Source organism: Anopheles stephensi, chromosome 3 (assembly GCF_013141755.1).
Source record: "Anopheles stephensi strain Indian chromosome 3, UCI_ANSTEP_V1.0, whole genome shotgun sequence".
Lineage (NCBI taxonomy): Eukaryota > Metazoa > Arthropoda > Insecta > Diptera > Culicidae > Anopheles > Anopheles stephensi.
Genome location: NC_050203.1, coordinates 68,762,332 through 68,773,041, shown reverse-complemented (window position 1 = coordinate 68,773,041; position 10,710 = coordinate 68,762,332). Strand labels below are relative to the sequence as shown.

At 47.0% G+C, this 10,710-nt stretch overlaps 2 protein-coding genes across 6 annotated transcripts; both read right to left on the bottom strand.

Moving 5' to 3' along the window:
* Positions 1–58: 58 nt before the first annotated feature.
* LOC118512457 lies at positions 59–3,260 on the bottom strand. The gene is made up of 3 exons (XM_036056928.1): positions 2,226–3,260; positions 878–1,174; positions 59–795 (listed from the first exon to the last, which is right to left on the bottom strand). Exons 1-3 carry the CDS (start codon positions 2,373–2,375, stop codon positions 142–144), a joined length of 1,101 nt encoding a protein of 366 aa, XP_035912821.1. The 5' UTR covers positions 2,376–3,260; the 3' UTR covers positions 59–141.
* Positions 3,261–3,405: 145 nt separating this feature from the next.
* Positions 3,406–10,709, bottom strand: LOC118512456 (ethanolaminephosphotransferase 1). Of its 5 annotated transcripts, none has more exons than XM_036056925.1 (7): positions 10,554–10,668; positions 9,270–9,992; positions 5,943–6,195; positions 5,623–5,879; positions 5,401–5,555; positions 5,150–5,330; positions 3,406–5,082 (listed from the first exon to the last, which is right to left on the bottom strand). In XM_036056925.1, the coding sequence occupies exons 2-7, from the start codon at positions 9,324–9,326 to the stop codon at positions 4,720–4,722; spliced, it is 1,266 nt and encodes a 421-aa protein (XP_035912818.1). In that variant the 5' UTR covers positions 9,327–9,992; positions 10,554–10,668; the 3' UTR covers positions 3,406–4,719. The 5 variants fall into 5 exon arrangements, with proteins under 5 accessions (XP_035912818.1, XP_035912819.1, XP_035912817.1 ...); XM_036056926.1 differs by having other exon boundaries at positions 3,406–3,726; positions 4,834–5,082; positions 9,270–10,642; XM_036056924.1 differs by having other exon boundaries at positions 10,519–10,632.
* Between the last annotated feature and the right edge of the window lies 1 nt (position 10,710).

The following is a 10,710-nucleotide window of genomic DNA, read 5'->3' as shown; positions in this document are numbered from 1 at the left end:
AAACTTCCTTCAACCAAATAGGTTTGTTCCTTGCGGACAGTTCATTGCACAAGTCAAGTCAAGATCCGAACCCAACCCATAGGTGTTTTTAATTTAATTCCACTATTTAAACTATTTATTAGAATCCTTTTGTCTGAAGGGTCAGTGAAACTCCAACTTATCCCCACAGCTCCACTCGACGAACTTGCGCTCACAATTTCGGATCCAGTTCACCTCCATGATCGGTTTAAATCCAACGCTTGCGAAAAGCGCTTTCGACGGTTCGTTTTCCACCAGAATGCTAGCGTACAGATTGTGGCCCATTTCGGCCAGCCGTTTGGCGAACGCTTTCACTACAATCTTACCGTACCCTTTGCGCCGTTCTATTACACCTAGCGAGCCCATAACACCGGCCTGCGTGAACAGACACCAGCCGAGTAGGTTGGCCTGCTCGTCGAACAAACCCATCGAAGGATTCCAACGGATTAAGCGTTCGATGGAAAACTCCGAACCGGTTTCCCGGTGAGGCCACAGATCATTGATCATTTTGGCATGTGGCGGTTGGAGTGGGCCAACCCGCAAACCTTCCGGTACCGTCACGCTGAGCTTTAACGCTTCCTCCTTGGACAGGAAGTACATTGTGTTGGGCCGTGCGACGGATACGCGCACGTTTAGCTTTTTAAAGGTGTCGAAGACTAGCGTTTCGTAGGCGCACATTAGCGCCACATAGTAGTAGTCCCAGTCGACTAGCTCCAGCGCCCGGCGCAACGTGTCCAACGATTCGTCCAGCGTGTGCATGTACAAATCTATACGATCCTTTCGACGATATTCAAAACCAAGAAAGCAACCATTAGCACGGCGATCGTTGCACAGATAACGCGTTACAGCCGTTACTTACCGTTACGATGAACGTGCCATTTTCCCGCCAGCTACCGTTGAGGCTGTACAGTGCCAGATCCTTAATTTTACGGTCGCGCTTCGACCATTCGATGTAGTTTTGCACCAAATTGAATGCTAGCTCGTGGCGGGGCCAATCGCGCCTGTACAAATCACGCCACTCTTCCCAATCTTCGCGGGGAATTTCTACCAAACGATCTGCTTCTCCCATGGCGGCTAGTGATACACTGGTGAGGGGAAAGCTATTGGATCCGAACAAGCCACTGGTGTAAAGATGATTCTCCCCAAACGAAACGAGCTATTGTGATAAGATAGCGTTAAGCTGGTTGACCATATTTTTAGCAAATATGTTTTTTTTTTCTTCCTGCACTTTATTCCTATTACTGCTTGTTCTGGAATGGTGTAGAAATTGTAACGTCAGTGGTACAAATGCAGAAGCTTCTTGTGTTTCTTGATAGTGCGTACTCGATCTATAAAACTATAAAAAGCTATTAAGTAAAACGAAGTACTAGTAGTGGTAAGGTTCATTACCCGCCAAAATAGAGCAAGTTGGCTAACGCATCTCAATGCTGTCAAACCCCGTTAGTACAGTTGAAAGGGTAAGCATCTAATTGCCTGTACAATTCCCAGGAATCGTAGAGTTTTCATTAAAAATGCGGTCAGTTTACCAGACTCATCGGAACACATGCGTCACGCCTATAAACTTCTATCGAGCGCTGGTGACTATTTAGGGGAAACTGGACTAAGCTTAAAGCAACATCAGGCTAAGAGAGTGCACTTCGTGCTACGTTACGTGTCCAGTGCATGGTTCCAATATATTGGAACCCAAGCATTCGAAACATGTCCAGTTCAGCTCGGCTAGCTTTCTGGCTAGCACCTTGGGAACGATCTTACCATAGCCTCACGGAAAACATGGATGCACGGGAACCTGCAGTACCCCATGCGCCCCGGACTGTAATCGAAAACATCATGCCACCATTTCGCCTGCAGCCTTATAGAACAGTCCCACGCTAGGGTTCCACAGAGCAAGACGTTTGAGAAATATCTTCGATCCGTTGGTTCGTAAAGGCCATAGCGAATTAGCCGTAACAGCGTCCTCGATGGTTAACATCAGGAGGAGTGCTTTTTCCTTGCTCATATACAGTATTTCGGTGCAGAAATCATACTGGAGCTGTAGACGATGCTTTTCGATAATTTCAAGCACCGGATATCTTCCCTGAATAGTCCCAGTCTACTAGATGCAGAGCACGAGTTAGAGTGTCGTTGGTGTGTTCGAGTGTGTGAAACAGCAGCTGATAACGGTCCTGTGGAGGGAAGTCTAGAGACTAGAGACTATGGGACGCACTTACCTGCATTACGAACGTACCGTTCTCTCGCCATGTGTCGTTGAGCGAGAGGGCAACAAATTTTTCCAACTTTCTATCGATCCGTAACCATTCGATGTAGTTCTGAAGCCAGTTGTATATAATCTCATGCTGAGGCCAATCCCGACGGTACATTTGCTGTAGATCTTGTAGATTTTCGACCGGTATGGGAACTAGCTGGATTTCAGATTACTTAATCTTTTTCTTTTTGAAACACTAGTCATGCCCTTCACTTTTCGAATAATCATCGTACAAGTATATTAGAGTATGACATAAAGATAAAGATAAGATAAAAATGTGCCCTAACGAATGAGCTTTTATGATACACCGCTTCCGAGTTCAACCAAACACCTGTCACCTCCTTCTTAGCTACTGCCAACCGTAAGTTATAACATTCGTCGCCTAACTTAACTTCAGATGCCAATCGCAACTAAACATCTGCAATGCATCAATGGGAAAGCTATTTTGTGGAAACTGATAGCTTCAAAGAAAAAAATAACTATGAGAGAGCGATTAATGTTTCGGTTTTTTGGTGATGAGGTTTTCAACAAGATCGATTGGATTACTCAATCGTTTTTTATGCCTTTGCCTCGGGAGCTAATGGTGAGGTGATTCAGGTTTTGAGGTGTGAAGATCTTAGCCGATCAGTGTACGCCGTTCTCACAGTGTTTCTCGAAACGCTTCGTGCCGCCACGTGCTCTGGACTGTAATCGAAAACACTATGGCACCCTAGGATTCTTGAGAGCAAGACGTTTGAGAAAGATCTCCGATCCGTTGGTTCGATAAGGCCATAGCGAATTAGCCTTAACAGCGTCCTCTAAGCAGCGATGCTTAGTGCTCGAAGTTGTAGACCATTTGGGATGGTAACCTCCAGCTGGAGTGGAGTTTTTCCTTGCTCATATACAGTATTTCAGTACAGAAATCGTTGACAGATTTTTTTTCCAGCTTTCTATCGGACATACAAATAGGGGAACTGTTCTAGTATCAAGTCTGATAACATCACTTGCATCTGTTTCTCTCGAAGATTTTCTCCAGAAGTCGCGTACTTGAAATGAATACAATACTAATCAGCTCAAGAAAGGCCAAGCTTTCAATCTTGAGGGCTCCTAGGATTATGTAAATGAAAATTGCAAAGCAAACGAAGCCAAACCACTGCAGGATATCCTTTCAGCATCATTCACTTTTTCTATATTTGCCAGAGGACACACATTTCTTACATTGATTACAGCACTATGTACATCGACCATTCTCGTTAGTTCAGCGTCTTGTGTTTTTTTTTTCGTTGGTAAGTATCTATGTACAAAAGTAGGTTCCTGTCTCCTTTACCGGAAGCTTACACAATAAGTATGGCTACGATAGCAAGGCACCACCCTGGCAAGAAGTCGCTTAACCGCCCGGTTTTTATCCCCACCCCTAGCTTTCACAGCTCGATGTCCTCCATATCGTCCGCTGGCGGGGTTGTCTGCGGTAACGGAGTGGTCGGTATCTGTGGATACGCGTGATGATCGATCAGAAATACATTCGTTTAGTGTTGAGTCTGCGCACAGCGCCTATTGGTTCTGCGATTCTGTTGGATGGATAACCACGCATGCTGCTGGCCGCCGGTGAGTTTCTGAGCCACTCTTTTTCCCGAGGAAAGGATACCGGGTGGGGGGTGGTGGAGAGGACACTTCTCATCTGACTGTACGGCATGCTGATTTACTTTTGTTTTGTTTTACATTCTGTTTAGTTGATCTCCGGGATTGGCTGTAGTGCGTGTGACACAGCGAGCGATCACCGTGTTAAGTTTAGTAGCTTAGTAAAGGCTTATCGTGCGGTGCAATCTGTCCTCGGTAAGCGTTAACGTTAGAGTATTTTGATCAGTGGTTGAAAGTTTCGTGGAAACGGAGCATTTAATGGTGAGTGTTGGGAAGAAACCAAGGCGCAATAAGTTATTAGTTCATTCAGGTTCACCTTCAAAGAAAAACGAATACACGCAAAGCTACTACAGGGGAAAGGGGAAAGGATCCGCCGGGATTACATGGAGCAATAGTATACGGTTAATTTTCTAGGGAGCATTTAAACAAAACACAATTCACAGCACCATGTGACGAGTATCTAAGTGTTAATCAGCAGCCATTATAATGATGCTATCTAGAGCGCCTACCGGGTGATCGTATCGTACACTAAGGTATGTAGATTACTTAGCGCATGGTAGTAACATTTACACCACAGCTTCCGCCCTGCAGCTGGACACTTTACACACGCGGGACACGTGTAGACGCAACACATTCGACACATTTCCTTCCGAAACAAACACACACACACCCAGCCACACTAAACCAGGACTAGTAGTTTCGCTTTGCGCTGTTCCAGTGGGACGATCTGCTTGACAAGCGAAACAAGGTAGTGGTAATTTTCTAGTCGACATGTTCTTGTTAGAATTATAGCACGTTTGCCCATAACGGACCCGCGACTGGCTCTACAGACTATTGCCACACTACTTGGACTTGTTCGGGCGTTGGTTAAGATGATGCTTGTTAGGGTAGCTACCGTTACGGTTAACGTCTAGGTTATTAGTATTCGCGGTACGTTTACCAGCATCCGATCTTACTTTGAAACAACGAATCCGGAAATGATGGCACATTTCTCGCACCACTCCCGCACCGTAGTGAATGTGCGCGATCGTCACACAGAACGTCAGCGCGTACAGCAGGTAGCGTTCGATCTGGATGCTTAGCTCGGGCAAACCAAGTGCCGGATAGGGTAGAATGGTGAGAAATGCAACCACACACAGCAGATTGAGCAGCCCGTTCCAAAGATCTGCCCGGGTATCAGACATTTGAGCGACAATAAGTCGGCACTGGAAGAGAGATTAACCGATCATTTAGCGCTTGCAGCTGTGGAAAGCTTTCTTTGCAGCAACTTACACAAATGTTGGAGAACAGTGTGCCACACATGATAAAGTACAGCCTCGGTTCCATATCGATTATCCCATTGCGGGAGCACAGCACCCATGCGGTGCACAGAATAAATAGACTGCTCAGCGGTACCAGTGGTCGTATTGCTTCACTAAATGATCGCATTTTACCGGTTTTCTCACGGTACGATCTGGAAATGTAAGGTAGCGACGTTAGGCAAAAGTGTGCAAAACCCCTACTCCGAACTGTGGCAGACTTACTTGTAGACATTGTATATGATAATAGGATGACTAGTGATGACGGCCGACACGTAAAGCGTCATCTCGAATATGTAGCAAGGCTTCACGCCAAACACGGGAATCTGCCAGAAGTCGGCACCAAAAATTCCGGTGATCGCCAATGTTATCGAGACGCCCTGGGAAATTGTAGAAAGGAGGTTAAGGGCGGCCTCAAGCAATCGGACGGCAATTCGCTCAACTTACCCACATAACAAAATCGTAGCCCCACGGCAGGAACATTACACCGGTAAGGTACTTCTCCACGTGCGGAAGATAAAAGTTAAGGAACACGTTCAGCGTAATGAAGTACATACGCACCGGCGGCAGATCAGCGGCACCGAATATGGTGAACATGTAGATGGGTATCAGCACTGCCGAGTACGAATCGAGACCGTGATCGAACAGCTCTCCCAGTGGCCCACTGGTTCCGGTTCGTCGGGCCTGTTTGCCATCGATACCGTCTGGAAGGCAGGAAAGTGTTAGATGCTATGATGCACATAGTGAGAAGCTTGGTGGAATCTTACCTAAAGTGTAGGCTACAAACAGGTTGATCGCTGCTAGGATCCATACCCAGTCTGGTATGGGTATGGGTGTTTTGCTGGCCGCTCGAAAGTCGTAATCGTAATAGGCTATTAGGAAGAAATTCACCACCGTCAGAAGGAAGCCGGTAAAGGTCAGCAGGTTCGGTGCGATCCATCGGGGACAAAACAGGACGATCTTGTTCCAGAACGGGTGCATAGCATAAACGCTAAGAATACTAGTATCGACGCAGTTATACTAGAGTTTGGAATGGAAAAGAGGAAAGAAGGCATAGGAGGTAAATATTAGTTCACTTTTATCTCTCTGGAGTATTCTATAAAAATACTGCCACCATCTCCCAGATGGCAGTTAGGTGGGAACTTGACCATATCAGTCGTCAAAATTCTTGTTCGTATGTTTTCAGTGTCTTCAAGGTATTGGCGATCAGTCGCTCCACCTTTTTGCCTACAGAATGGTTGACTAAGGTCCTCCAATATCAATGACGGTTACGGATTGGTATTTTGGATAAAATTGTTAATCTAGTTCAAAATCTAGTTTCAAGGACCAAGGCCCTTTCTCATCAGTCACTATTATCGAAATTATCGATCGTACAAGACTGTTGGGTGGCAAGGACCTGGCCCGACTCAATAGTTCTCTCAAGAGGAAATTGAATGTTATAAAATCGAATCGACTTCATCCTTCTTCTTTATTCCTTAGCACTACAACCTGGGCCTGCCATTTCTGGCATTCTGTGGCATGATTATACGCGTAGCTAGATACAGTCACAGGGACTATCGAGGAAGCGTACGGGGCGGTGTCCTGGCTAGGATTTGAATCGCAGCCCTGCCGTGTGAAGACCGACGAAGCTTTCGTCTCGGCTACCGGGTCGCCCCAACTACATCCAGGGGACAACAAATACATCACCATTTCTTGGCACTCGGAGATGAAGTTGATTCTTCTTCTTCTTCTTCCTTGGCACTACAAACTCGAGAGATCTGGGCCTGCCATTTCTGGCTTTCTGTTGATAGCTCCCAGAAAACTGCGCAAGTAGTTCCGATTAGATTAAAAATCCAAAAAAAAACCTTAAGAGGCTTTAAGGTCCCATTTTGTCTGTATATCAAAGGCAAGACACAAAAGCTGATGCACAGCTTGGCTCGTCAGGAAATTGGTTTACTTTTTAAGTGCTTCATAATAATGCAAACTACCTGCGGTGGAATTATTTACAGAAATACCGACAGTGCTCTGTAGTCGATTCTTTGTCGATCGAAATTTTTCACTCTCTATCCGTTCAGTGTTCTCTCGGGAAGGAACCCCGGAAGGTCAAACCACAAGCCCCGACCACCGATAGTGGCGCCGATGGCGTCTGATTTATTCATAACTTTTGCCCTGTTTTGTTTCGCTTTCGTTCGTTTTTTTTTGTTGTTGCTCCTTCTACGCATCCTTTCGAAACGGGGCGGCACATTCAAATGGACACAGGAACTCGTCTTTACTATACCGCAGAAGCCGTAGATTGTAAACAGGCGTCACCGTTCGCACGCCTGCTGTCGGCCGTTCGCCCGATTGATCGACCCATTGGAATATGCGCTCATGTCGTACGATTGGTAGCGCTCGAAAGTGATCCCCAACCGCGGTAGCAATCAATGACCCGATAATCAAGCCCGTTTTCCTCTCTCCCTGCGCAAGTGGGGATTATCAATTTGGAAGGAGTTAGCACAGAGTTCTGGGGGTGGCGGAAATAGGGCATCATAGGTCGCAACGAACGGTCTTTATACGTGACTCCGTAGCGTCCGATACGGCGGAAGGACGCACAAGAAGGAACAACAATCAATACGAGTCGAGATCAAGGATGAATCGTCGAAGCTTTGTTGCTATGGTTGCTATGTATTTTCCCTCTTCCCGTCCAGGTCGGATTTCCCGTCCAATTTTTACGCGAAAAGCATTGCACCACTAATCTGCACGCTGGGCTGGATTAAATAATACACGCTCCATCTAGCGGATACGCCGGATTGTGCAGCAATTGAGTGCACCGCGTCTAGTAAACTGACTTAGACGGCACCTCTCCCCCCCCCCCCCCCTCATCCAGATTGGACGGTTCGTACAAGACCCACGCTTCGTGGCAATCGTCTACAAGCGATAAGGTCATAATCATACCCCAGCCGTGTGTAGGAAAATGGAAAGTGAAACGATCCACCGCTGTATCTTCGTGCTAGGTCGGCTTTCCAGAATAAGGTCACACACGGCAGAAAAAAAGGGAAAACAATCGAACCAATTGTTGTAACTCCAAACGTGTTACAAACGGTAAACAGCTGCCGTTGGGGAAGGGCTTGCCACATGTAAGCGGTTAATGCACTAAATACTAAACACGTGGGGTTTATTTTAAAGAATTTGAAAAAAACGGGTTTGAATGTGAAGTATAAACACAAAACTCAATCTATGTTTTACCGCGCTTTCTGCCGAACGTAACGCTTGGCCATCGGAAGTCATTGACGCAATTTCGGAAATTTTGAACCAATTCTAAGTCTCGGCCTGCCATTTCTGGCCTTCTGTGACTTGGTTTAGCCTCTCTAGGTGAATAGTCAGCCTTGCGTACGGGGTCTGGATGGGATTTGAACCCCGGGTCCTGAATTTGATTCGAACACCGGACCGCCTGCGGATCTGTTTAGCGTCTCATAAAAATCCCCCACAAATTTAAAACGGTTAAAAGCACCCCTACTGATACCGCGTTACTGCGGGTTGCGATCTAAAAGTCCTGAGCCTGAGCCGTTGCTGGTGGTAATAAATAACACGATAACGAAGCCCCAGCCATTGCAGCAATGGTTCGATAGCAAAATAATAGCCCAAACCGTTCTCGAATCGAAGACGTTGCGTCACAGCCAAATCACACTTATCTCAATCATTTACTGCACTCGACACAAATTAACGATCGAATGTCGTACGATTGTGTGCGGTGGGATATTCCCCATTCAAAATCGTACAGTGGGAGAGTTTTTGCTGTTTTTGCCACCGCGGTTCCATTTTTCATTCTCATCACTGAGATCACACCACGGTTAGTTGGCGAACCGTTCGTCTACTTCAGCGTGATACGAGAAGAATTTAGTCGTGTGGTGTTTGTCTGTCTTGCCCTCAGCATCCCAGATACGTGGGGGAGAGTTATCCAATTCATATATGCAGCCACTTATCACTTATTCCGCGAATAAAAGCCGGTCCGGTGGAGAAGTCCGGTGGACACGATGGAAACGGGAAGGTACGTAACACCACCCTTTAGCATGTGGAAGCGATTGTTCGCATGTACATGTAGCTCGTCTCGGCCGCACGTCGGAAGCGCTACCTACCTTGTACTTTTCGAACCCCTTAAGGTGGGCATCGTCGAGATACTTTATGCCGATCATGTTGATGATGAGGTACGATCGTCACACCAGCGATCGTATTTTTCTTCCGTAAGACACTCAGAATCACTCGATGTAAACAAGTCGATAAAAACACACACACACGCAGGTCGAGAAACGACTAATTCACCGTTTCTCACGTGTATCGCGGTGTATAAAGTTCACTTAAAGTAAGCTGTTGTATTCTGCTGGCAAGAACCGCCTAACGCATGGCGGACGTTCGAACGTTCGAGCGGAACTTTTGCGTGCGACACGTTGCGTTACTTTGCGCGAGTGACGTCCGATCGTCGTCCGTGGCGCTTCGGCTGGATGGCACACTAATTACAGCACCGCACACACCCGGCAAAAGCCGTAATCATCCACATACTGAAAGCACCGCGGTATGTGAACACCGAACACCACAACAAGCCGAGAATGCGACCGTTAACAGTGACTCCCGTATCAGCGCATACGGAACCGGCCGGATTATGGGCCGCAACACAAACACAAACACGCGCTAGAGCTCACGACCGTGAGTGGATTTTAATCCGCCGGCGGGGTCACGGCACAATTGTTGGGGAGCAACAGAGGCACTCGCACGCTGGGCCCCGCTGATAAGCTGCAATCAAACGCGCGCACAAGCGTTTCGTCACCGTTCTTAGATCGCATCAGATCAGCCACACTCGAAGCCTGTAATAGTAATCCAGCGTTATATAGAGTAGTCGTCGTAGTAGTAGTAGCTCAGGATGAGAATATTCGATGTATGAATCGAGAGAACTGAAGACGTTTACTAGCGCGATTAAGAGTCCACGTGTGATAGATGCCAAAGTGGTCTAAGCAATGATCGAGTTCGGGTCAGCCCCCTGCGTGTGTACAGCTTATCAGAATTCCGGGTGCAGGACCTTGCGCTGCGATTTTAGCGATTTTGGGGCTCGAGCTTTAGGAATCAGTAAACACAATCTGGCACCGGGCATGGACTAGCGACTCCTGAGGGGACACTTTTTGGTGGCACGTCACTGAAACCCTCAACTGCTCAATCACTCGGTTTCACCAAGAAACGAAGAAGCTACAGAGTTGTTTGTACACAAGCGTTAACATCGCCACACTGCGAACGCACGTAATTAGCTTAGCTTGCGAAGGCTTGCTGTAAGTCAACTCGCTGGTCCGTTGACTGTTGACGTTGAAACTGGTCGAAGAAACAAAAACATAAACGCACCAACAGAACGGCCACCCAATCGTACGACGACCAACCCAAGTAAGCACACCACGACGACCACCGCGTAGTTAGGCCCTGTGCCGAGATATGGGGGCATCCACTTCACTGAACGGTTCGCTAACGAATGGCGCGGCCTTACGGACGGACGACGGAACGACAGCGCGTTACGTTGTTACGATAAATAATCCGATT

What these genes read in the sequence shown, in the direction of transcription:
- LOC118512457 (XM_036056928.1), bottom strand. Translation starts at nt 2,375, where the DNA reads ATGTACCGTCGGGATTGGCCTCAGCATGAGATTATATACAACTGGCTT. An exon ending in ACGGTACGTTCGTAATGCAG is followed by an intron (nt 1,175 to 2,225) that starts GTAAGTGCGTCC and finishes TTATCACAATAG; the next exon opens with CTCGTTTCGTTTGGGGAGAA. An exon ending in ATGGCACGTTCATCGTAACG is followed by an intron (nt 796 to 877) that starts GTAAGTAACGGC and finishes TATCGTCGAAAG; the next exon opens with GATCGTATAGATTTGTACAT.
- LOC118512456 (XM_036056923.1), bottom strand. Translation starts at nt 9,326, where the DNA reads ATGATCGGCATAAAGTATCTCGACGATGCCCACCTTAAGGGGTTCGAA. An exon ending in GTTTGTAGCCTACACTTTAG is followed by an intron (nt 5,880 to 5,942) that starts GTAAGATTCCAC and finishes CCTGCCTTCCAG; the next exon opens with ACGGTATCGATGGCAAACAG. An exon ending in ATCATATACAATGTCTACAA is followed by an intron (nt 5,331 to 5,400) that starts GTAAGTCTGCCA and finishes TTACATTTCCAG; the next exon opens with ATCGTACCGTGAGAAAACCG.